Source organism: Watersipora subatra, chromosome 9, assembly GCF_963576615.1.
Source record: "Watersipora subatra chromosome 9, tzWatSuba1.1, whole genome shotgun sequence".
Lineage (NCBI taxonomy): Eukaryota > Metazoa > Bryozoa > Gymnolaemata > Cheilostomatida > Watersiporidae > Watersipora > Watersipora subatra.
The window spans coordinates 32,361,550-32,387,126 of record NC_088716.1 but is presented as its reverse complement, the minus strand read 5'-3'; the positions used below and the strand labels follow the sequence as shown (position 1 = coordinate 32,387,126).

The 25,577-nt window shown below is 36.5% G+C and overlaps 2 protein-coding genes across 3 annotated transcripts in view; both read left to right on the top strand.

Annotated features, from left to right (window-relative positions):
• The window catches only part of LOC137403865 (WD repeat and coiled-coil-containing protein-like), an 86,335-nt gene that overhangs the window by 38,378 nt on the left and 22,380 nt on the right, over nucleotides 1–25,577 (top strand). For both annotated transcript variants that reach the window (XM_068089959.1, XM_068089958.1), the window contains 2 exons: nucleotides 9,507–9,628; nucleotides 11,391–11,496. In XM_068089959.1, coding sequence (XP_067946060.1) covers nucleotides 9,507–9,628; nucleotides 11,391–11,496 — 228 coding nt within the window. The remainder of the gene's footprint in view (nucleotides 1–9,506; nucleotides 9,629–11,390; nucleotides 11,497–25,577) is intronic.
• LOC137404086 (uncharacterized) lies at nucleotides 6,619–7,040 on the top strand (the record flags this gene model as incomplete). Its single annotated transcript, XM_068090242.1, has 2 exons — nucleotides 6,619–6,687; nucleotides 6,969–7,040. Coding segments are annotated over 2 exons (141 nt in total), but the record flags the coding sequence as incomplete, so codon positions are not given.

Below are 25,577 nucleotides of genomic sequence, written 5' to 3'. Positions count from 1 at the left end.
AATCAACAAAACAACAGATCTATGTTTGTATTATTTTTAATGGAATAAGTTTAATAATATTTTACATGATTCAAAACAATGACAACAGTCTGATTGGTTGATTGGTCTGATCGAGTCCCTCCGATTGAATGAGCTGTTCTATGCATAATTGACAGGGTTTGACTGTACCATCATGCAAAAGACAGATACGCTGAGACAAATCTGAATTTTGTTTGTTACATTTGCCAAAAAAACAAAACATCGCTGCTTTAATACAAATTGTCTGTATCTCCTCGACCTCATATACTACAGTCTCCATCTCTGAATCTCTATTACTCTCCTTGGTGTTCTCACCATTAGCCCAGACGTTAAAGCTCTTCATAATATTTATAAAGAACATGTAAACCAATTTTTCAAAGCAAAAAGGTGATTTGATTTTTAATTTTCTCTCTGGAATTTAAATTGTAACTCTAGAGAAGAATGTGAACTGGTATCTTTTTTGATAGCTTTTTGTTGTTGGCTGAAATGCTCGAGTGCTGCAGGTGGCTTGAAGGTGGCTGGAAGGTGGCTTGAAGGTGGCTGGAACTACCCTCGTACTTTCAATTCTTTTTACCAGTCGTCTCTCCTTATCCTGTCAGATTTCTAATTGCTATCGCTGACACCGCGTGTACACCCTCTCTTTGATTGATTCCTTCTATGCGTTTCTCTTCCTATCCAATTACTCTCTAATTCATAATGTCACGCATTGTCACTGACAGTCACTGACAGTTGCAATTTCTTGAGGTATGACAAGATGAAATGGTATATTGCAATTAGACTTGTTTTTGCGTACTATAAGCAGGAGGTAGCAGCTGTTTTTCTATCAGGTTTGAAAAATTGTTACGACTCATTCAGTTCCTTACAAGACCAAAGTTGTAAGAGACATTTCCTGTTCTCCCAATAAACGATAACTCGAATTACTCACTCGAATTGGGCTGCCAGTAGAGCTAAAACCTTTTTCATGCTGAATGCCGTTTGAAGGTAGTGCTGAAATGAAGCTGACAGGAAACTGACAGGACTTGAAAGGGAGCATTTGGGCCACTAGACTTGCGCCTGTCTTACACTGCAAATAGGAATGTTTGATTTGTTTTACATTTGGCCCCAATTTTGACCAATATGGACACTGACAACATAAACTGGAGCCACTTTGGGCAAGTTCACATAAGTTTTGTCAATTTAAAATGGATGTCAAGCATTTTAAATAATTAAAAATGTACATGTAAAAAGTTATTGATGTTTTAGCATTTTTAATTGTTTTAGATTTCGTAGTTTATTAACAATGAGCTGACTATACAGACAGTTAAAAGGTCAAGTACTATATATAACAGAGAGTGTTTCACAAATTAATATACAGTTATACCTCAACTGACGAGATCATATGTCAATTCACTCGTATCTTAAAGCACTATTTTATATATAACATAACTGTATACAAATTAATCCGTTCCCATACTATGAAAAAACCATCCAAAAACAAAATATTACTGTGGAAAAATGTGTTTTTAATTATTGTAATGCACTACCTATGCTCGCAAAGTAACAAATACTTGTTTAGTAGTTATGATCTGCTATAACATGTAACATTACTATGTGCAGTATTATATGGAGTGCTTGGGGCCTGTTGCCTTGCTTTCACCATAACTTTTAGCCATTCTTTTAAAACTTTTTTCAAATCCATTCGACAAGAAAGAACGAGTGATTCCGCTTTCGAAAGTGGTCTCTCACATACTTGACCATTTAGTGGACATTGAAAACTAACTAGCGTGCTTGTATCTCAAGGCAGAAACTTGCTCGAAATTCTGCTCTTATCTCAATTATATACTGTAGATTTTAAGACAGTACACCAAAATGTCACAAACATATCTTGAAACATTGTCACATCCCATATTAAATAATAGCATCTGTGGAGCGTCTGTTCTAAGGTATATCATAGAGCAATTTTAGACAGCTATAAAAATAGATGTATAAAAATACTCAAGTTTAGGACATAATCAAATTATAGGAATAAAATTATTGCAACAGGTTTGATTACTGAAAAATTATGTGAAAGGTTTTACAAACCGCTCATATTTATACTAGTTGCTTTCGTATACACGTTGTAAGTGAGAATGTATTTGTCTATATATCAATTGTGTGGCGCCCTGTCGCCACTGGTGTTTGAAAGCTAATCTTCGACATAGCTAGCATGCATTGGAAATATTGGAAATGAAGAAAATTGAGTCAACATCACTACCGTAAGTCCTTATGCACAAGCCGTGCGGCTTGTCGTTGGGAGCGGTTCTGGTTCAAGGTCATAAGCCGCGGCTAAGCCAAGTTTTTAAAACTTACGTGGGGCTCAAGGCGGCTTCTCCATAAATGCGGTCTCTGCTCAGTTCCGTGCTATAATCATAAAATCGCAGTCATGATACACTTTTATGTACGGGGTTTTGGCGATCCTACTCATTTATTTTCAAGGTCATGTTTATGGAATACTTTAGACTAAAGAAGAATTTATCGCTCATGTTTAATTCTCCAGTCATAGGTTATTAACACCTTTTCATTCTTGTCTGGCATCTTTCCATAAACGTGAAGCCCTCTAACAGCGCAATACAAATCTAGTTGAGACATGGCAAGTAAGTTCTTGATGCAAGGGTTTAAGAATTTCAATTCGAACTTGGAAGTAAAAGAAAATTCTTTTCACATGTACTGATGTAGCCTGTTTTCTTATTCAAGAGGACGGGAGTATAACGAAACCTGTCTCAACACTCTCGCTCTCGAAGGGGTCAAGGACGACAAAACCTCACTCAGTCATTAGCCGCTGTCTTTGGGCATACACGGCTTGTTGGAGGATTATTTTGTCTTTCGTGAGTCATTTGTTTTTGAGCACAAGCCGCACGGCTTGAGCATGAGGATTTACGGTATATATAATAAACTATCACAGATGCGTCGATTCTATCTCTACCGAGGTAGACCGTCATCATCGAAATTATGCATCAACAAAGCATTTCGTCAGTATTTGTAGCCAGGCCTTGACAAACCTGTTGAAAACTTTCAGTTCAAGTTATTGCTAAGAAAAACTGAATTGTTAACAAAATTAAAGTTTAGTTTATTGAAATACATACTAAAACTTGACTATGTATGTGTTTAGTAAGCTACACTTATTTATGTTAAATTCGGCGTTTATGTTGCACTTCTGTCTCGAAGGTAAAAGCCATCTACGTACATACCGCACATAGAACATACCGTACATAGTACATACCGCACATAGTACATACCGTACATAGTACATACCGCACATAGTACATACCGTACATAGTACATACCGTACATAGTACATACCGTACATAGTACATACCGTACATAGTACATACCGCACATAGTACATACCGTACATAGTACATACCGCACATAGTACATACCGTACATAGTACATACTGCACATAGTACATACCGCACATAGTACATACCGCACATAGTACATACCGCACATAGTACATACCGTACATAGTACATACCGCACATAGTACGTACCACACATAGTACATACCGTACATAGTACATACCGCACATAGTACATACCGCACATAGTACATACCGTACATAGTACGTACCACACATAGTACATACCGTACATAGTACATACCGCACATAGTACGTACCACACATAGTACATACCGTACATAGTACATACCGTACATAGTACATACTGCACATAGTACATACCGTACATAGTACATACCGCACATAGTACGTACCACACATAGTACATACCGTACATAGTACATACCGTACATAGTACATACCGCACATAGTACATACCGTACATAGTACATACCGCACATAGTACGTACCACACATAGTACATACCGTACATAGTACATACCGCACATAGTACGTACCACACATAGTACATACCGTACATAGTACATACCGTACATAGTACATACCGCACATAGTACATACCGCACATAGTACATACCGTACATAGTACATACCGTACATAGTACATACCGCACATAGTACATACCGTACATAGTACATACCGTACATAGTACATACCGCACATAGTACATACCGTACATAGTACATACCGCACATAGTACATACCGTACATAGTACATACTGCACATAGTACATACCGCACATAGTACATTGTAAGTAATATTACATTTTCTTGCACATCATACCCACTAAGTACACTCAAGTTACTGTATAGTAACTTTTTTACACAAAACTCTATGCGCTAATTGCTATTATTTATTCAACGAATTTGTGCTTTTTATTTAGTTTTCTCAGTTTGTATTAGTTATATCATTACCAAATCATGTTTCATTGTAATCATAGCAAAACAGACTTTCTTTTGCCATTACTTGCTAATTATTTCACATTTACATTTTAACACTTCTACAGTTGTCTTATTTTTTTCCTTTGTTTCAAATGCACAAAACCTTTTTTTTATGACATGAAGTTCAAAAATATAAAGTTTTATCTTTTCTCCTAATTTATTTCAACTACACAAAACACTTTCTCGTGATATGAAGTTTGAAAGTTAGAATGGTAACTGCTATTATATGTTACATAAAACTAAATTTTCTGGTCAAATAATTTTTATTACCCGGGCAACACCAGGCATTCAGCTAGCATAGTTATAAAATGAAAATATGGCTTCAAATTGAAAATGAAATAGAAAACCTGAAAGTTCCAAGAAATTTCAAAGCAGGCTATAAGATCATAAGAAGTTAATTGCAAGCAATAGATATCAACTGGTAGAGACATGTATCAGCTTTTTTGTGCATATTTATTTAAAAGTCTATGACAAGTTGGAAGTAAGTTAGCAAATTTTTCGCATGCATGAGGGTAAATGTCGCACCGTCTGTAGGAAAGTGCAAAATGTAGGCAATATTCAATTCGCTCGTGAAAGGGTTAATTGGTCTCCTCAACACTCTCATAGGGTGTTTCAAAAATACGACGCCCCCTTTGTTTGAAGGACTAATAAAGCGCCGCTACTTTAAGGGAAGAATCCAAAAGTTGCGTTCAAATAAAGATTTAATGGTAGTTGTCAATTAAAATCAATTATTGAATAAATTTATTCGAAATAGTGAGTGCATATAAATTGCTTGTGAAAACATTAGCACACACGAGCGGTTGTAAAGCCACCAAAGCATCAGCACAATGTTAAATATTAGCCACAAAAAGGTCGGCCTGTAGAGCTCTCCTTATTATCTATATGTGGTCTATGTGGTCGAACACTATATCCCATGTGGTCGAACACTATATCCCATGTGGTCGAGCACTGTATCCCATGTGGTCGAACACTATATCCCATGTGGTCGAGCACTAAATCCCATGTGGTCGAACACTATATCCCATGTGGTCGAACACTATATCTCATGTGGTCGAGCACTATATCCCACGTGGTTGAACGCTATATCCCATGTGGTCAAGTACTATATCCCATGTGGTTGAACACTATATCCCATCTAGTTGAACACTATATTCTATATGGTTGAACACTATATCCCATGTGGTTGAACACTATATCCCATGTGGTTGAACACTATATCCCATGTGGTTGAACACTGAGCCTGCTCAAACCTTGGAAGAATTTGATTACATGCATTCTCCTATTTTCCTCCTCATTTTCACTTGATGAAAGCATTGTTATGCTTTATTGACTGGAAATTTGATGTCTTATTCTATCTGTAAGGGAGTTAACAGGGTAATACTGCCTGCTCTATTGTTTGGCAGTTGATATTTCACTTCCTTTTCTATGTGGCCGTGTTCCATTATGCATTCATTTTAGCATAACGTGGTTAGAGTCTTTCATCACAGAAAATACTTGCAGTAGGTGTGGTTACTTGCTCTTGCCTGTTTTCTAATGTGTGCAATGGGCGTATTACTTGCTGCTTACCAAAAAGCTCATTTTAAATATTCTTATTGCGTAGATCCACGCAATAGTTGCATTTTAGCGCACTCGTCAGATGTCGCTCGAATGCCTCTAGATTTCTTATGTTCTACCCATTTTATCATCATTGTTATAGAAGGGTGTAATTAACAAAATAGTTAAAAACGTAGCTTATTATATTGTTAGACAAGCTGAAAGATGTTTTCTGCACTTTTGTTAAGTGTCAAAAGGCAAGTGCCCAGCAATTGGTAAATAAAGGTTGCTTGTGATAGTTGTGTGCCCAGAATTGTTTTGCAACAAATCGTGGTTTAGCTTTTTTGGTGGTTAGAAGTAGCCTAAAGCATCGTAAAATTGACAGTTTGTATGGGGTTGCGTATGTATCGCCCCAACCCGTCTTATCTGATTGTTCGTATATTATAAATTGGTGTCACAAAGGCTCTCAAATAGTGGGAATATCTGTAGAAACTACTGAATGAGAAGTTGCGGTGTAGTAGTTCAACTAGTAAAAACTTGCATGCAGTTGAGTTACTCTCCTTTTAACCACATTTTGGAGTTGTCTCCATAATTCAATGTTGGAATGTCTCATAGAATAGGTTAGCTCAACACTCAACTGTTTGACTCGATAATATTAGCATTGTGCATAATGTTGTATTGAATGATTCGTTAACTGTAAACTTACTGGTGATATGCTCGTACATGTACATGTACTCTGGTGATATGCTCATGCTTGCACTCTGGTGATATGCTCATATATGTACTTGTACTCTGGTGATATGCTCATATATGTACATGTACTCTGGTGATATGCTCATATATGTACTTATACTCTGGTGATATGCTCATATATGTACATGTACTCTGGTGATATTCTCATATATGTACTTGTACTCTGGTGATATGCTCGTGCTTGTACTCTGGTGATATGCTCATATATGTACTTGTACTCTGGTGATATGCTCATATATGTACATGTACTCTGGTGATATGCTCATATATGTACTTGTACTCTGGTGATATGCTCATATATGTACACGTACTCTGGTGATATGCTCATATATGTACTTGTACTCTGGTGATATGCTCATATATGTACACGTACTCTGGTGATATGCTCATATATGTACATGTACTCTGGTGATATGCTCATATATGTACTTGTAATCTGGTGATATGCTCATATATGTACATGTACTCTGGTGATATTCTCATATATGTACTTGTACTCTGGTGATATGCTCGTGCTTGTACTCTGGTGATATGCTCATATATGTACTTGTACTCTGGTGATATGCTCATATATGTACATGTACTCTGGTGATATGCTCATATATGTACTTGTACTCTGGTGATATGCTCATATATGTACACGTACTCTGGTGACATGCTCATATATGTACTTGTACTCTGGTGATATGCTCGTACACGTACATGTACTCTGGTGATATGCTCGTGCTTGTTCTCTGGTGATATGCTCGTACACGTACTCTGGTGATATGCTCGTACATGTACTTGTACTCTGGTGATATGCTTGTACACGTACTCTGGTGATATGCTCGTACATGTACTTGTACTCTGGTGATATGCTCGTACACGTACATGTACTCTGGTGATATGCCCGTACATGTACTCTGGCGATATGCCCGTGCTTGTACTCTGGTGATATGCTCGTACATGTACTCTGGTGATATGCCCGTACTTGTAATTTTACTCTGGTGATATGCTCGTACACGTACATGTACTCTGGTGATATGCTCGTACATGTACTTTGGTGATATGCTTGTACACGTACTTGTACTCTGGTGATATGCTCGTACACGTACTCTGGTGATATGCTCGTACACGTACTCTGGTGATATGCTCGTACATGTACTTGTACTCTGGTGATATGCTCGTACACGTACTTGTAGATTTGAATGGAAAGTGTCCTAAAACAAAGTACAATACAATCAATTAAATAAATGTTTTTTGTTTCTTGTAAACTCCTGTGATATTGTAACTTGCGTGTGAATATGTAACTTCATTGATAAAATAATTATATATCGTGATTTTCACAAATGCCTCAAAATCAACCGTGAATAGTATCAATATTGGGGCGGTCAATTATGTCAATTATGTCAATATTGTGGTGATGTGACAGAAATATCCCCATCCCAAAAGGAGAGTTTTACTCAAGTTCCATAAATTTGTATCTTAGTCATTTTAGCTGAACTTTCCACTTTCTAGCATCCAATTACAATGTGTCAAAGGTTTCTCCCTATTTTGATGTATATGTACTATAGACGAGTAGGGTGTGTAGTCAGGTAGCATGTGTAGATGAGTGACAAGTATAGACCAGTAACCTGTATGCAGTCGCCTTAACATAAAATTAACCTTGCTCTCCTCAGTCATTCAAGAATAAATGGTAGCTTCAGTTGTTGCTATTTTTATTACTTCAAGATGTTCACAAACAGTGAAATCACCCACCACTACCGAGTATGTTTTTACTTAGCCTCATGACCTCACCTCTTAAAGGTATAGGCATCTATTCATTAGATCACAGTAACACAGAAACGCCTAAAGTTTAATTTGTTCTATTTAAATCACTTAGAGGTATTGCTGTTGTATTTTCTTTGTTTTACTGCAGCGTCACACGATTGGCAACACAATTGTTGTTAAGAGAGTATAATTCACATTGTGGAAGCTATTTTTGGGATCCAACCTGGTCAGATTCTTGTTGATGTAGCATTTGATACGCAGGCTCTGGTATATTACGCAAGAATCATTGACTCGCTTTCATCTTTCGCCTATCAGCTGTTTCATTCAGGCAATTTAAGATCTCAGTTCTTTTCGGCCCACCAGCTCTGATGGAATGGCTCTTATTTCCATTTCAAACATCTCTCTTCACTTCAGCAAATTGACTGCAACTAATAGTTTCCTTTACTTGTGTTGGTGTTTCTACAGCTCTTGATGTCCGATCAAGAGTTGGCAGGAATCCATTTCAATTTTTCATTATCCCTGTTTAATCATACCATGACATTTGTTAGGCTTTGCTTCTAGGTAAGACAACTCCATGGCTATAGCTTTTGTTGTGCTGAGCTATGCTCAGTTATGTTTGTTCACTAGAACTCAAACTAGAATATTTCATACCATAAAAGGTGTTTTGGAAAACAGCAATACAATGTTCATTATTGGAGCTACGAAGTCAATCCTAGCCTTAGGTTACTATTACTTGGAGCACTGGTTGTTTCTATTGTTCTTGAGTTCTGTAGCACGCATTTCGACTACAGCTGTCCTAACTATTCGTACTAGTACCCTGGCAGTGCGGTGTGCCGTGAGTCATAATCAGGGGTAATAAGTAAGTGCACAATTATTCCGACCAATCTAGAAGTAGTCGATTGACACATGGGTTAGAATGTCAGTCTAGCAAGCTAAACGTTACGAGCTCAAAGCCTGTATGGTGGAATCTTTTTTTACCAACAGCTAACCGTAGCTACGGACAGACAGACACGTCTCTAAGTATAGTAAAGATTGGAAAAACAGAGGAGAATTGTTTCAATGTTTCAATTCATGCTTAGTAATGCTTTCTCTGCTCTTACACTTTTATAACCACACTGTTCTACTGCAGAACTTGATAGTTCAAGTCCCTCAACGGTACGAAGAAACATTCAGCCAATCGTTGAAAGTCCGGCAGTCGATGATTTAACCGATGCCAATATCAAGGAGATCACAGACACCCTCGACAGCCAGGTCAGTCTTTTACTGATTGCGAAGTTTTGCAGATCCTTTCGCAGTTTTTTCAACGAAGCAGAGAGGTTTCTTGTCAGCGCTCATCTGCGCAAATTCCAGATCTTAGAATTTTATTAATTCCCTGTATGACCAGACAACTAACATCAACATTCCCTGTATGAATACCAGACAACTAACATCAATATTCTTTTTCAAAATGGAAGTACGACATTTATGCATTCTGACAGGAAATATTTTTATGGTATTTTTGTATTGTGTGTGTATGTTCATTTGTTGGTGCTACATGGAATTGTATTGTGTGTGTTTGTCCATTTATTTGTGCTACATGGAATTGTATTGTGTGTGTATGTCCATTTGTTGGTGCCACATGGAATGCTTGTAAAGGCAACAGCTTGTCACTGAGCTTGCCAGGTGAGATATACCTGTGTGAACACTGGACTATGTAATGTACAGGAGATATACTTGTGTGAACACTGGACTATGTAACGTACAGGAGATATACGTATGTGAACACTGGACTATGTAACTTACAGGAGATATACTTGTGTGAACACTGGACTATGTAACGTACAGGAGATATACTTGTGTGAACACTGGACTATATAACTTACAGAAGATATACTTGTGTGAACACTGGACTATGTAACGTACAGGAGATATACTCGTGTGAACACTGGACTATGTAACGTACAGGAGATATACTTGTGTGAACACTGGACTATGTAATGTACAGGAGATATACTTGTGTGAACACTGGACTATGTAACGTACAGGAGATATACTTGTGTGAACACTGGACTATGTAACGTACAGGAGATATACTTGTGTGAACACTGGACTAAAAGAGGTATGAGGTGAGAGAGAGAGAATATTCGGAATATAAGTCAAATTTCTTTAGCCCAATTGGCCGATGTAAACCATGACAGTGTCTCTGAAGAGGAAGTTAATTATTTCTGTTCAGTTACGAAGTTATGCATTTCTTATATTGAAATGAATGACAAGCATTTCGATCACTTTCAAGTATATTTATAACTAATAGCTGGCAGTTCCGTGCAACTTGAGAGACCATCATGTGTAATGCACAATTGCTCCATGTTGCAGCGAGGCGTTTGAGTGGTGCAGATGGCTACAGACGGACAGGTTATAGTAAAGATTGGCTATCCATATTTTAGGAGTTGTGTCTCCTATAGTTATTCTACCAATACTTAACAGATTATACAGAAAGATTAAAGGTAGAATACTATGAGTAAAGAAGTACACTTACTGAAGTAATGTTCATGCAGACAATAAAAGTCAGTCCCTCCTCAAGTCTCATAGCTGGTTATATTAACCATTAACCAGTACTGTTCATTCCGCTATTTATTTGCCTTAAAAACTGCAATTTATCATCCACCATCTGCGGTATGTAAATGTAAGTTTGATCACTAACAAAAATTAGCTATATAGAATGACCGGTCGTTGTGACCTTCGCATTTGTGAATGTTGCAGGTACGCTGCTTCTATCTAGATTAGCTATAGTACTAACTGTCAAAAAAAGCTCCAGTACGTGTGTGAACGGAAAATTCTGAAGTATAAGGCAGCATGTGATTTGTGTGGAGTTTGTGCACTGTCCTATGGAAGCCAAGCTTGAGAATAGGTGTTAAATTTTAATAGTGGTCTGTGCTATGTAAGATTTTCTTAGTTTGGAGTTCATTCAGGCATCTGCTCGATGAAGGGTCTCTAACCATTACTTGTTACAAAGGTATATCTCACTCCTTGACAGGCACAGATGATATGCCAATTGAGGAGAAGAGTTGAAAAGCTATCTTCCACCTTGGAGGAGTGTCATATGGTCTCAGCTAACCAATACCAAGACATGTCTAGTCCTGGTATGTTTACCATATTGTTAATTTAGCTGCGCTGCCGTCATGTTTTGTCACCCGCCATCATGCCTTATCATCTGCCATGATGCCTTGTCACCTGCCATCATGCCTTGTCACCTGCCTTCATGCCTTGTCACCTGCCATCATGCCTTGTCACCTGTCATGATGCCTTGTCACCAGCCATGATGCCTTGTCACCTACCATCATGCCTTCTCACCTGCCATCATGCCTTGTCACCTACCATGATCCCTTGTCACCTGCCATCATGCCTTGTCAACTGCCATCATGCCTTGTCACCTGCCATCATGCCTTGTCACCTGCCATCATGCCTTGTCACCTGCCATCATGCCTTGTCACCTGCCATCATGCCTTGTCACCTGCCATCATGCCTTGTCATCTGCTGTGATGCTTTGTCACCTGCCATCATGCCTTGTCTTCTGCCATCATGCCTTGTCACCTGCCATGATGCCTTGTCACTTGCCTCGATGCCTTGTCACTTGCCTCGATGCCTTGTCACCTGCCATGAGCTAGTCATTTCAACGCTTCAAAATCTTTTCACTCTGCTATAATTATGTGCGAGGCGGTAGGAAACTTCCACATGTGTCAGCAAACAGGATTGCAACCCAGCTTGAACTCTTATGCCTTTTGTTATAGGATCGTTGAATGCTCCCGGTAATGGGCAGGGTTTTTAAATTGATACATTAATTTAAGTTAATATTTTAATTTAAATTATTACTATATTAATTTAAAAGTAGTGCAGAGGGATAAGGTAGACCTGCTATGTGTCAGCAGTGAGTCACGGTGCTTCCATCGTGCGGATTTGGAATTGTGTGCACGTTGAGTTATCGTGCAATAAGTGCGTCAATGGATATTCTTATGTTGTGAATTAATGCAGGCGCTTTGGCAAAAAAGATAAGGAGTTCTACGTCGGAGGTCAGAGGTCATAGGTACTCCCATGTAGCTTTGCAGCATGTGCTCAAATCGCAATAGGAATGACTGAAGTGTGGAAATGTTTAAAATGGAATAGCTTGCATAGCATTTTCTTGCGCATCATTCGCAAGTGCCAGTTCCATTTTCCACAAGCATGAAATATTCGGTAAAAATTTGTGAATAACAAAACTCGCTTGACTCGCGGGTTTCCGTTGTTTCCATCTTGTGGATAATACACACCTCTGGATTAACAGCGTTAATCTGGATTAACAGTGTCATGGAAACATGGAAACATTGTGAATGAGCTCAAGACTGAAGCACTTGACTCGAGCTGAAGACATATCAGGTGTAGAGTTTATGCAGTCAGCCACATGTATGATACATCTATACACCCGCTCTTCAACTTTTTTGTTTTCATTTGACTAAAGTTGTATTTCTCATACATTTATTTCTTATAATACGATAGCATCAGTAAGTTTGATTTTGTTGTAAAAATGAAATAAATAATATCTAATAAAAGTAAGCTTGCAGTTTAGTAACCAGAATCCTATTCGAGATGGTCAGCACCTTCAAAGATACTTACAGATCACCTAATTACGAATTTGTCCACAAGATGGACAGCTAAATACAGCTGTTATCACTCCCATAGACTGGCATACGCTGCACCTTATTTCTAGCATATCCTCAACTTGCCATTACACTACAATTTTATAATAAAAATCTAGAGTATGCAGTGTATGTTATCAGTTAGGTAGATGAGTAACAGATGGCACTCATGCTGGTTGGTTTATAGAGACCCTTTACATCATAGCCAATAAATCAAGTTTTAAAATTTAGCAGTAGTTGCCCCCACTTATGCTTTCCGCTCTCATACACGATCACTAAACCTGTTTGCACAAGACGCCTTGAATCAGAGACACCGGAGACACCGATGCGCTCTCACAGATGATGCGCCTTCGGTATTTCTAATTTGCATTTTAATCACATTTTCTTGTCAACTAGTAGATAAATAAGTGTTACGTATAGCTAAAGCTGTCAAACTCTCACAATTGAACAAAAAACAATCTGTAAGTTTTTGAAAAAATGCCAAAATATCTCGAAGCGTTTGAAGGTGGCTGGTTGCACTAGAAGGTGTTGAAACGCTTGCCAAGCTTTAGATGATCCTCTGTAATCTATTGTCTTTGTGTTGTCAAACAGTTTCTACTGATTGATTAGTGGATTGATGAGATATTTGAAATAGCGTTGGTGAGTGAGGCTAACCTCCTCGCTAGTATGTCATATTTGTCACCCGAAACAAAAAATGGATTTTAAAAGTTATTCGTGTAACAGAAAAAATATATGACATTCAAATTGCAGATTGGGTTAGTGAAAATCAAGTTTATTTTACGTTCCGTGTAGGCTTAAACGCAATGATGCACTCATCTGAGTAATACCTTAGTCTTATTCATATAAAATAGCTTGAAAAGGTAGGTGTTTGTTTCTATGCGCATTACATGTTGTCAGCAGTGTCTAACGTGTTTTTCTTAACATGGGAGGCTTCTACATTGCATAAATCTTATTGAATACTCCTATCTCTAGTTGTACTTCCTGTGTTTTCAAAAGTTACCAGAAATGGCGTTCCGGTCATTACAATAAATAGAAAGCAATGACAGAAACAACTTTTGCTCTCATTGATCAGTATCATTGATCAGTCTCACCATATTTGGGACAACTTAATTTTCACTAATGGAAGCTATTCTATCATTATATTTGAGACTATACACTCGTTTTTACAATCTTCAGACCATAGCAGACTTTGAACTACTACCCATCACTATGTTTTCATTATACGGATTTAGATTCGTGCTCATGTTGGGTTAGCACGTTGGGTTAGCACGTTGGGTTAGCACGTTGGGTTAGCACGTTGGGTTAGCACGTTGGGTTAGCACGTTGGGTTAGCACGTTGGGTTAGCACGTTGGGTTAGCACGTTGGGTTAGCATATTGGGTTAGCACGTTGGGTTAGCACGTTGGGTTAGCACGTTGGGTTAGCACGTTGGGTTAGCACGTTGGGTTAGCACGTTGGGTTAGCACGCGATAAGTTTTCAATGGACATTCATGCATTCGCATGATGCAGATTAACACTTTGTTAGCAAAGATAAGAAATTCTATGCTGGGGGTCATAGCATTGCAGTCGGAACTGCTCAGATCGAAATAAGAATGTTTAAAATGGAATTGTTTGCCCATCATTTGCAAAACCCTTTCCCCCCTTCTCAAGCGTGAAACATTCGGTAAATATTTGTGACTAATAAAACTCGTTTGACATGCGGGTTTTTGTCATTTCCATCTTGTGGATGACCCAAACTTACGGATTAATCGCATCATGGAAACTTGCGGATTAATCGCATCATGGAAACTTGCGGATTAATCGCATCATGGAAACTTGCGGATTAGTCGCATCATGGAAACTTGCGGATTAATCGCATCATGGAAACGGAGTGAATCTTTGACTAGCCTGTTACTATGCTATTTACTGGGATGTCTACCTGACTATTTGATATATTATATCTGGTTCGCTCTATGATGGTTTACTGCTTGTGACCTGATAGTAGGTATATTTGCTGATTGGCTAAGTATTTTAATCACAGGTGTCCTTTAGCGGGGATATTGCCGAAGCCGAGACCGGGCCGTAGTCTACACACACAAAAAAACAACAAAGTTCCACGTAGTTCTGAGCAAAAACAAAAGTATCCATCCAAATATCTCACCAATCCGATGAGCAGCACACACAAAACTAAACCAATCGACAGCGCCACCCATCATGTCAAAATATTCCAAGTTTCAAGTCATGTCTTGCACAACTCACCTTATGGTTTGTCAAAACTTGTCCCAAAGTCCCTATTAATTTGAGACTGTCCAATAACCGTTTTAGAAATGGTTGCCGCTAGCCTAGCCTAACGTTCTGATTCAACATCTTAGTAACTATCGGGGCATTGCTGAGTGCTCCTGATCTTTTTTAATCTTTCTTAAGCATGCAAGAACCAATCAAAATCGGGTTAACGCTATTGTAAACAAAACTTAAGAGGGACTCAAAAAGATCGTGAGAACTCAGCAATGCCCCGATAGTTACTAAGATGTTGAATCAGAACGTTAGGTTAGGCTAGCGGCGACCATTTCTAAAATGGATATTAGACAGTCTCAAATTAATAAGGACTTTGGGACAAGTTTTGACAAGCCATAAGGTGAGTTGTGCAAGACATGACTTGAAACTTGGAATATTTTGACATGATGGGTGGCGCTGTCGATTGGTTTAGTTTTTGTGTGTGCTGCTCATCGGATTGGTGAGATATTTGGATGGATACTTTTGTTTTTGCTCAGAACTACGTGGACCTTTGTTGTTTTTTGTGTGTGTAGACTACGGCCCGTTCTCGGCTTCGGCAATAACCCCGCTAAAGGACACCTGTGATTTTAGTGTTTGTAAGGCAGCAGCTTTACCAGATGATAATAGTTGGTAACAGCTAATGGTTCTATGAGGATGGTTCTGAGGCTCTCTCTGGAAATAGTCTGTAAATGTCACGCTCAAACACAGCTATAGTCAAGTCAATCGATGGAAGAAGCCCATCTATAATCTACCGTAAAACCTCTATTTGAAAGCCATGGCGCTCTATTTTTCAACCCTTCCCTTAGAGTGGCGCTTCATTATAGGTGTCGTTCAAATAAAGGGTGGCATGGTATTTTTCAAATACCTCGTCTGGATGATGAGAAGATGAACTTAACACTTTCACCGGCGAATCAAATGTCACTTATATTTTGCACTCTCCTTCAGGCGGTGTTACATTAACCCTTTTAGATGCAAGAAACTTGCTAACTTACCTCCAACTTTTCATAGATTTTTTAAATAAATATGCACGAGGACGCAGTTATTCATGTCTCTACCAGTTGATATCTATTGCTTGCAATTAACCAACCATGGTCCTATAGCCTGTTGAAATTGGTTGGAGCTTTCAAGTTCTGATTTCATTTTAAACTTGAAGGTATATTTTCACTTTATAACTATATTTAACAAGATTACATAAATGTTCATTGCAATCATTGACATGTTTGCTACAGTTTGCAGCTAAAACTGGCTTTTTATGTGCAATAGAACAAAAGTTACAAGCGTCAATTCATTGTAAGCTGAGTTTAGATTACCGCAATCATGCGATCAAATAATATGCTATAAATATGCAAGTTTATAAGTTTTATAATGTTAATCTATCACATGCTACAAATATATATTCAAGAACAATTGACATAAACAAACCATAATTATAATACATGCAAATGAGGTGATGTCCAAATAAAAGTAGCGTTCAAATACAGGTTTTACGGTACCCTGTGCACTTTTCATAGCTGTCGCTCATGGTGAATGTCAAAAATGAAGTTAATATTGATAATAGTTTCAACACTGCCTTGAGGCCCAGTTACAATGTGATGCCACTTGAGGAGGGGTTAGATAACTTGGTTATATGTCGATTGAAATTTTACATACGACGCTGACCGTGAGCAACGCGCGTAATCCACAAAACAACACATCTGAACATGATTTTTTACATAAATATCTGAAACTCGTTAAAGTTCTATTTAGCAACACTTTCATTATGACCTTATGACTGACCTTAGCTGCCTCTTGTGTTTACACTGGTTTGGTGAACAACGGTAAGGAGCAATGATGCGATACCAAGAGTTGTGTGCTCGTTTCTTAAAAGTTATGTTTTAGCTTTTTGGCAATAATTTTATTTCAAACAAAAATGTTTTCTAAGTTATGCCATGCAAGAATAACAAGAAAGGATACCGGTTAGTCAATCAAATCGAATAAATGGTTTGTCGTATAAAGTTTCCATACCTTTCTCTGCTAAAACAGCGGATATTAGTTGGAGCTAGCGATAATGTTTTCTGAGTAATTACTAGAGGTTGTATCTAATTTGTTCACATTGTGTAAGCCGAAATGAGTTTTTAATAACAGCTAAAGTGAAAAATGAAGCAGCTCATTATGTTGTTCATGGTATAGTCAGCATGCTTGCTTGAGTTTATTAAAAATGCGTTTAAATTACATATCTAAATTTCCATTACATAAATGTGGCAAATAGGTGATGAAATACAACTGCCCTTCGAAGAGTTATCTACTTTTTATCTGTTATTGGTTTAAATTGAAGACAAAACACTGAAATTGTTGTAGTAAACAAGTTGTGGATTTCGTTATTCCACTGTTAACCACATACATTAGTTTAACCTTGTGCTTGTTATAGCCTTCGTCTGACCAAACAAAGCCAATCCATTCTAAGGTTTTGTTATAACAAAGGTAGGGTATGCACAGTAATTGGTTCTGTCAGCTACTGACATGATATCAATCATTCTCTGATGTATTCACATAGACCATAAGATGGATAGCTCGGGTAGCCATGTCCATCACATACTATTGGGGTTCCCTGCTAGGGGTCAGCTAGGGGTCAGTGTTGTATTTGGGCATCTTTCAGGGGTCAGTTTTGTATTAAGGCGTCTTTCAGGGGTCAGCGTTGTATTGAGGCATCTTTCAGGGGTCAGCGTTGTATTGAGGCATTTTCAGGGAGTAGGCATTGTATTGAGGAATCTTTCAGGAATGCACTGTGCATGTCTATGTCTATTTGGGGCACCCTTTAGGTGGTAGATATTGTATTGAGGCATCTTTTAGGGTTGCGCTGTGCATGTCTATTTGGGGCACCCTTTAGGTGGTAGGTAGTGTATTGAGGCATCTTTTAGGGTTGCGCTGTGCATGTCTATTAGGGCACCCTTTAGTTGGTAGGTATTGTATTGAGGCATCTTTCAGGGTTGCGCTGTGCATGTCTATTTGGGGCACCCTTAAGGTGGTAGGTATTGTATTGAGGCATCTTTCAGGGTTGCGCTGTGCATGTCTATTTGGGGCACCCTATAGGTGGTAGGTATTGTATTGAGGCATCTTTCAGGGTTGCGCTGTGCATGTCTATTAGGGCACCCTTTAGTTAGTAGGTATTGTATTGAGGCATCTTTCAGGGTTGCGCTGTGCATGTTTATTTGGGGCACCCTTTAGGTGGTAGGTATTGTATTGAGGCATCTTTCAGGGTTGCGCTGTGCATGTCTATTTAGGGCACCCTATAGGTGGTAGGTATTGTATTGAGGCATCTTTCAGGGTTGCGCTGTGCATGTCTATAATCTTGTAGTCTAATGTTGTCTAATGTAGGCCTAATTAGTTGTATGTCTAATTAGTTTAGTCCTTTTTCGAGTTCTCTTTCCTTGCGCTAAAAAGTACATTGAAAATAGGAAAACCCTAGTGGTTAATATCTGCTGCCATTTGAAGCACGTGCTGGAGTATATATAGTTGATAGGTTTACATCTATTATATTAAACCTCAGAAATAGGTTTCCATTTATCTTGCTTGCCATTCTATAGCCAATGGGCTCTGCCGAGTATCTAGGCGGAGTATCTAGGTGGCAAGCTGTTAACAGGTGCTAGAATAAGATGTTTTACTCTATCCGGCAACTTGGATTTGAGTTTTTCATGAACAAGTTTTCCTAGTAACACCTGTTGCCGTGTGTCACGGAGGTGTAACACTAACCACAGTTTTAATTTCATTTTAAACCCAGAAGCATATCACTAACTATCTACTCAGCTAACTAACTATCTACTCGTTTTGACATGACCACAACGTCTCTCCGCCTCTTCCTCTAGCAGAACCTTGCACTGTAGGTTCTAGGTTGTTCATACAGGTTGTATGATTTATAGCTGAGGGAGAGTCAACTTACAGCCCTTTATGCAAGAGTTATGATTAATGATTACATCCCGTAACAAGGCCATTTTCACATCGCTGCTGTTCTCGAGAATGTCTTATATATTTATAGCAATTTATTGCAAAACTTCCAAATCCCTTGCATAAGAATGCCAGCCACATTACTAGATCTTTGCATGAGCCTGAGTAATCCATATTTAATACCTTTTAATATCTGTACTTGATAGCGCTTAATAAATATCTCTACTAAAAGATGAGGAGAAGGTAATCCGTGTTCCTGATCGGATGAGTACATTCTTATCTTGTAAGGAAATTTTTGAGTTTATGATTGCTATAAATGACATGAAATTACTTCTGCTAACTGATAGATTCGCAACCCCTGAAACCTGCTTATGGTTATGAGCTCAGCTGGCTGTCTCAGCATACAAGGTAGAGTCAGTTTAAAGAAATGTTCTCTATTGTAGCATCCTTTTCAGAAACCAAAAGTTATCCTTTTGCTTTGTAAGTTTTTCCTTTTGTAGTGCGGTCTTAAGGTCAAAGAGTTTGGCACATTTGTTTCATGACATCAGCGATAGGGCCTGTATGTTAAGGTTGTTCAAAAAGATTTGGCATCACTTCATCTCATCGGCTAATCATGTAAGCGCCAACCCACTCTTGTTTGTTGAAGAGTGACCTGAAATGTCTCGCCGACCACTTTGGCAATTATATTCATGGTAAACAAAGATAGACAAGAGTTACAGAAGAAACCATGCTCAATTTGTGCTTGTATGCAGCTGGTGCAGGAATTATTAATATAAACTGGCTGCTGAGGTGATGGAGTTACAAACAAATAGAATAAAGCACCTTTATCGGATTTGATTGTAGAAGAAGGCTATCATTATATTATATATGAATTAATTATATTTTAGTAGATGGTAATCATTTACTACTTGCATGTACTATTGCACTTCAATTCTCTCCACACGTTGGAGTAGGTATAACTTACACTTTCACGCGTCTTTACCAAACAGAACACAGCTTTGAATGTTTTCCTACGCCATAAAAAATACCAGCAAATTGCGGTACTTTCCATTGTGATAAAGTATAAAGAGGTCTTTAGCTGTGACAGTTACACAACCTGCCACAATCAAAAAGGAACTTAGCCTACCTTGAAACTATTGACAAAAGAATGCTGTGGCTCCTGGTATTTGGGGGAGTGTAAAAGTACAACACATGAGAATACACTTCAGGTCAGCAACAGGTCATAAATGCTGCCAGACTCTAGCAGATCATGTTATTTCTTTTGAGATATTTGAAATGATGAAATTTACTAGATCTTACTTTAAGCATAGTGTTGGTGCTCCTAACACATGGTGTTGGTACTCTTAACACATGGTGTTGGTGCTCCTAACACATGGTGTTGGTACTCTTAACACATGGTGTTGGTGCTCCTAACACATGGTGTTGGTGGTCCTAACACATGGTATTGGTGCTCCTAACACATGGTGTTGGTGCTCCTAACACATGGTGTTGGTGCTCCTAACACATGGTGTTGGTACTCCTAACACATGGTGTTGGTACTCTTAACACATGGTGTTGGTGCTCCTAACACATGGTGTTGGTGCTTCTAACACATGGTGTTGGTACTCTCAACACATGGTGTTGGTGCTCCTAACACATGGTGTTGGTGCTCCTAACACATGGTGTTGGTACTCTTAACACATGGTGTTGGTGCTCCTAACACATGGTGTTGGTGCTCCTAACACATGGTGTTGGTGCTTCTAACACATGGTGTTGGTACTCTTAACACATGGTGTTGGTGCTCCTAACACATGGTGTTGGTGCTCCTAACACATGGTGTTGGTGCTCCTAACACATGGTGTTGGTACTCCTAACACATGGTGTTGGTACTCTTAACACATGGTGTTGGTGCTCCTAACACATGGTGTTGGTGCTCCTAACACATGGTGTTGGTGCTCCTAACACATGGTGTTGGTGCTCTTAACATGTGCCCTAATATTAGTTATATTGCTCATGTGTGATGTGCCTTAATATTAGTTATATTACTCATGCGTAATGTGCCTCAATATTAGTTTTATTACTCATGTGTAATGTGTCTTAATATTAGTTATATTACTCATGTGTAATGTGTCTTAATATTAGTTATATTACTCATGTGTAATGTGTCTTAATATTAGTTATATTACTCATGTGTAATGTGCCTTAATATTAGTTATATTACTCATGTGTAATGTGCCTCAATATTAGTTATATTACTCATGTGTATTGTGTCTTAATATTAGTTATATTACTCATGTGTGATGTGCCTTAATATTAGTTATATTACTCATGTGTAATGTGCCTTAATATTAGTTATATTACTCATGTGTAATGTGCCTCAATATTAGTTATATTACTCATGTGTAATGTGTCTTAATATTAGTTATATTACTCATGTGTGATGTGCCTTAATATTAGTTATATTACTCCTGTGTGATGTGCCTTAATATTAGTTATATTACTCATGTGTAATGTTCCTTACTATTAGTTATATTACTCATGTGTAATGTGTCTTAATATTAGTTATATTACTCATGTGTAATGTGTCTTACTCATAGTTATATTACTCATGTGTAATGTGCCTTAATATTAGTTATATTACTCATGTGTAATGTGTCTTACTATTAGTTATATTACTCATGTGTAATGTGTCTTACTATTAGTTATATTACTCATGTGTAATGTGTCTTACTATTAGTTATATTACTCATGTGTAATGTGTCTCAATATTAGTTATATTACTCATGTGTAATGTTCCTTAATATTAGTTATATTACTCATGTGTAATGTGTCTTACTCATAGTTATATTACTCATGTGTGATGTGTCTTAATATTAGTTATATTACTCATGTGTAATGTGTCTTGATATTAGTTATATTGCTCATGTGTGATGTGTCTTAATATTAGTTATATTACTCATGTGTGATGTGTCTTAATATTAGTTATATTACTCATGTGTAATGTGTCTTAATATTAGTTATATTACTCCTGTGTAATGTGTCTTACTATTAGTTATATTACTCATGTGTAATGTGCCTTAATATTAGTTATATTACTCCTGTGTAATGTGTCTTAATATTAGTTATATTACTCATGTGTAATGTGCCTTAATATTAGTTATATTACTCCTGTGTAATGTGTCTTAATATTAGTTATATGACTCATGTGTAATGTGTCTTAATATTAGTTATATTACTCATGTGTGATGTGCCTTAATATTAGTTATATTACTCATGTGTAATGTGTCTTAATATTAGTTATATTACTCATGTGTAATGTGTCTTACTATTAGTTATATTACTCATGTGTAATGTGCCTTAATATTAGTTATATTACTCCTGTGTAATGTGTCTTAATATTAGTTATATTACTCATGTGTAATGTGCCTTAATATTAGTTATATTACTCCTGTGTAATGTGTCTTAATATTAGTTATATGACTCATGTGTAATGTGTCTTAATATTAGTTATATTACTCATGTGTGATGTGCCCTAATATTAGTTATATTGCTCATGTGTGATGTGCCTTAGTATTAGTTATATTACTCATGCGTAATGTGCCTCAATATTAGTTTTATTACTCATGTGTAATGTGCCTTAATATTAGTTATATTACTCCTGTGTAATGTGCCTTAATATTAGTTATATTACTCCTGTGTGATGTGTCTTAATATTAGTTATATTACTCATGTGTAATGTGTCTTAATATTAGTTTTATTACTCATGTGTAATGTGCCTCAATATTAGTTATATTACTCATGTGTAATGTGTCTTAATATTAGTTATATTACTCCTGTGTAATGTGCCTTAATATTAGTTATATTACTCATGTGTGATGTGTCTTAAGATTAGTTATATTACTCCTGTGTAATGTGTCTTAATATTAGTTATATTACTCCTGTGTGATGTGCCTTAATATTAGTTATATTACTCATGTGTGATGTGCCTTAATATTAGTTATATTACTCCTGTGTAATGTGCCTTAATATTAGTTATATTACTCCTGTGTGATGTGTCTTAATATTAGTTATATTACTCCTGTGTAATGTGCCTTAATATTAGTTATATTACTCATGTGTAATGTGCCTCAATATTAGTTATATTACTCATGTGTAATGTGTCTTAATATTAGTTATATTACTCCTGTGTAATGTGTCTTAATATTAGTTATATTACTCATGTGTAATGTGCCTCAATATTAGTTATATTACTCATGTGTAATGTGTCTTAATATTAGTTATATGACTCATGTGTAATGTGTCTTAATATTAGTTATATTACTCATGTGTGATGTGTCTTAATATTAGTTTTATTACTCATGTGTGATGTGCCTTAATATTAGTTATATTACTCATGTGTAATGTGTCTTAATATTAGTTATATTACTCCTGTGTAATGTGCCTTAATATTAGTTATATTGCTCATGTGTAATGTTCCTCAATATTAGTTATATTACTCATGTGTAATGTGTCTTAATATTAGTTATATTACTCATGTGTAATGTGCCTCAATATTAGTTATATTACTCATGTGTAATGTGTCTTAATATTAGTTATATTACTCATGTGTAATGTGCCTCAATATTAGTTATATTACTCATGTGTAATGTGTCTTAATATTAGTTATATGACTCATGTGTAATGTGTCTTAATATTAGTTTTATTACTCATGTGTAATGTGCCTCAATATTAGTTATATTACTCATGTGTAATGTGTCTTAATATTAGTTATATTACTCATGTGTAATGTGCCTCAATATTAGTTATATTACTCATGTGTAATGTGTCTTAATATTAGTTATATTACTCCTGTGTGATGTGCCTTAATATTAGTTATATTACTCATGTGTAATGTGCCTCAATATTAGTTATATTACTCATGTGTAATGTGTCTTAATATTAGTTATATTACTCCTGTGTGATGTGCCTTAATATTAGTTATATTACTCATGTGTAATGTGTCTTAATATTAGTTATATTACTCATGTGTAATGTGCCTCAATATTAGTTATATTACTCATGTGTAATGTGTCTTAATATTAGTTATATGACTCATGTGTAATGTGTCTTAATATTAGTTTTATTACTCATGTGTAATGTGCCTTAATATTAGTTATATTACTCATGTGTAATGTGTCTTAATATTAGTTATATTACTCATGTGTAATGTGTCTTAATATTAGTTATATTACTCCTGTGTGATGTGCCTTAATATTAGTTATATTACTCATGTGTAATGTGCCTCAATATTAGTTATATTACTCATGTGTAATGTGTCTTAATATTAGTTATATTACTCATGTGTAATGTGTCTTAATATTAGTTATATTACTCATGTGTGATGTGCCTTAATATTAGTTATATTACTCATGTGTAATGTGCCTTAATATTAGTTATATTACTCATGTGTAATGTGTCTTAATATTAGTTATATGACTCATGTGTAATGTGTCTTAATATTAGTTTTATTACTCATGTGTAATGTGCCTTAATATTAGTTATATTACTCATGTGTAATGTGTCTTAATATTAGTTATATGACTCATGTGTAATGTGCCTTAATATTAGTTATATGACTCATGTGTAATGTGTCTTAATATTAGTTTTATTACTCATGTGTAATGTGCCTTAATATTAGTTATATTACTCATGTGTAATGTGCCTCAATATTAGTTATATTACTCATGTGTAATGTGTCTTAATATTAGTTATATTACTCCTGTGTGATGTGCCTTAATATTAGTTATATTACTCATGTGTAATGTGCCTTAATATTAGTTATATTACTCATGTGTGATGTGCCTTAATATTAGTTATATTACTCATGTGTAATGTGTCTTAATATTAGTTTTATTACTCATGTGTAATGTGCCTCAATATTAGTTATATTACTCAATTGTGATGTGCCTTAATATTAGTTATATTACTCCTGTGTAATGTGCCTTAATATTAGTTTTATTACTCATGTGTAATGTGTCTTAATATTAGTTATATTACTCATGTGTAATGTGCCTTAATATTAGTTATATTACTCATGTGTAATGTGCCTCAATATTAGTTATATTACTCATGTGTAATGTGTCTTAATATTAGTTATATTACTCCTGTGTGATGTGCCTTAATATTAGTTATATTACTCATGTGTAATGTGCCTTAATATTAGTTATATTACTCATGTGTGATGTGCCTTAATATTAGTTATATTACTCATGTGTAATGTGTCTTAATATTAGTTTTATTACTCATGTGTAATGTGCCTCAATATTAGTTATATTACTCAATTGTGATGTGCCTTAATATTAGTTATATTACTCCTGTGTAATGTGCCTTAATATTAGTTTTATTACTCATGTGTAATGT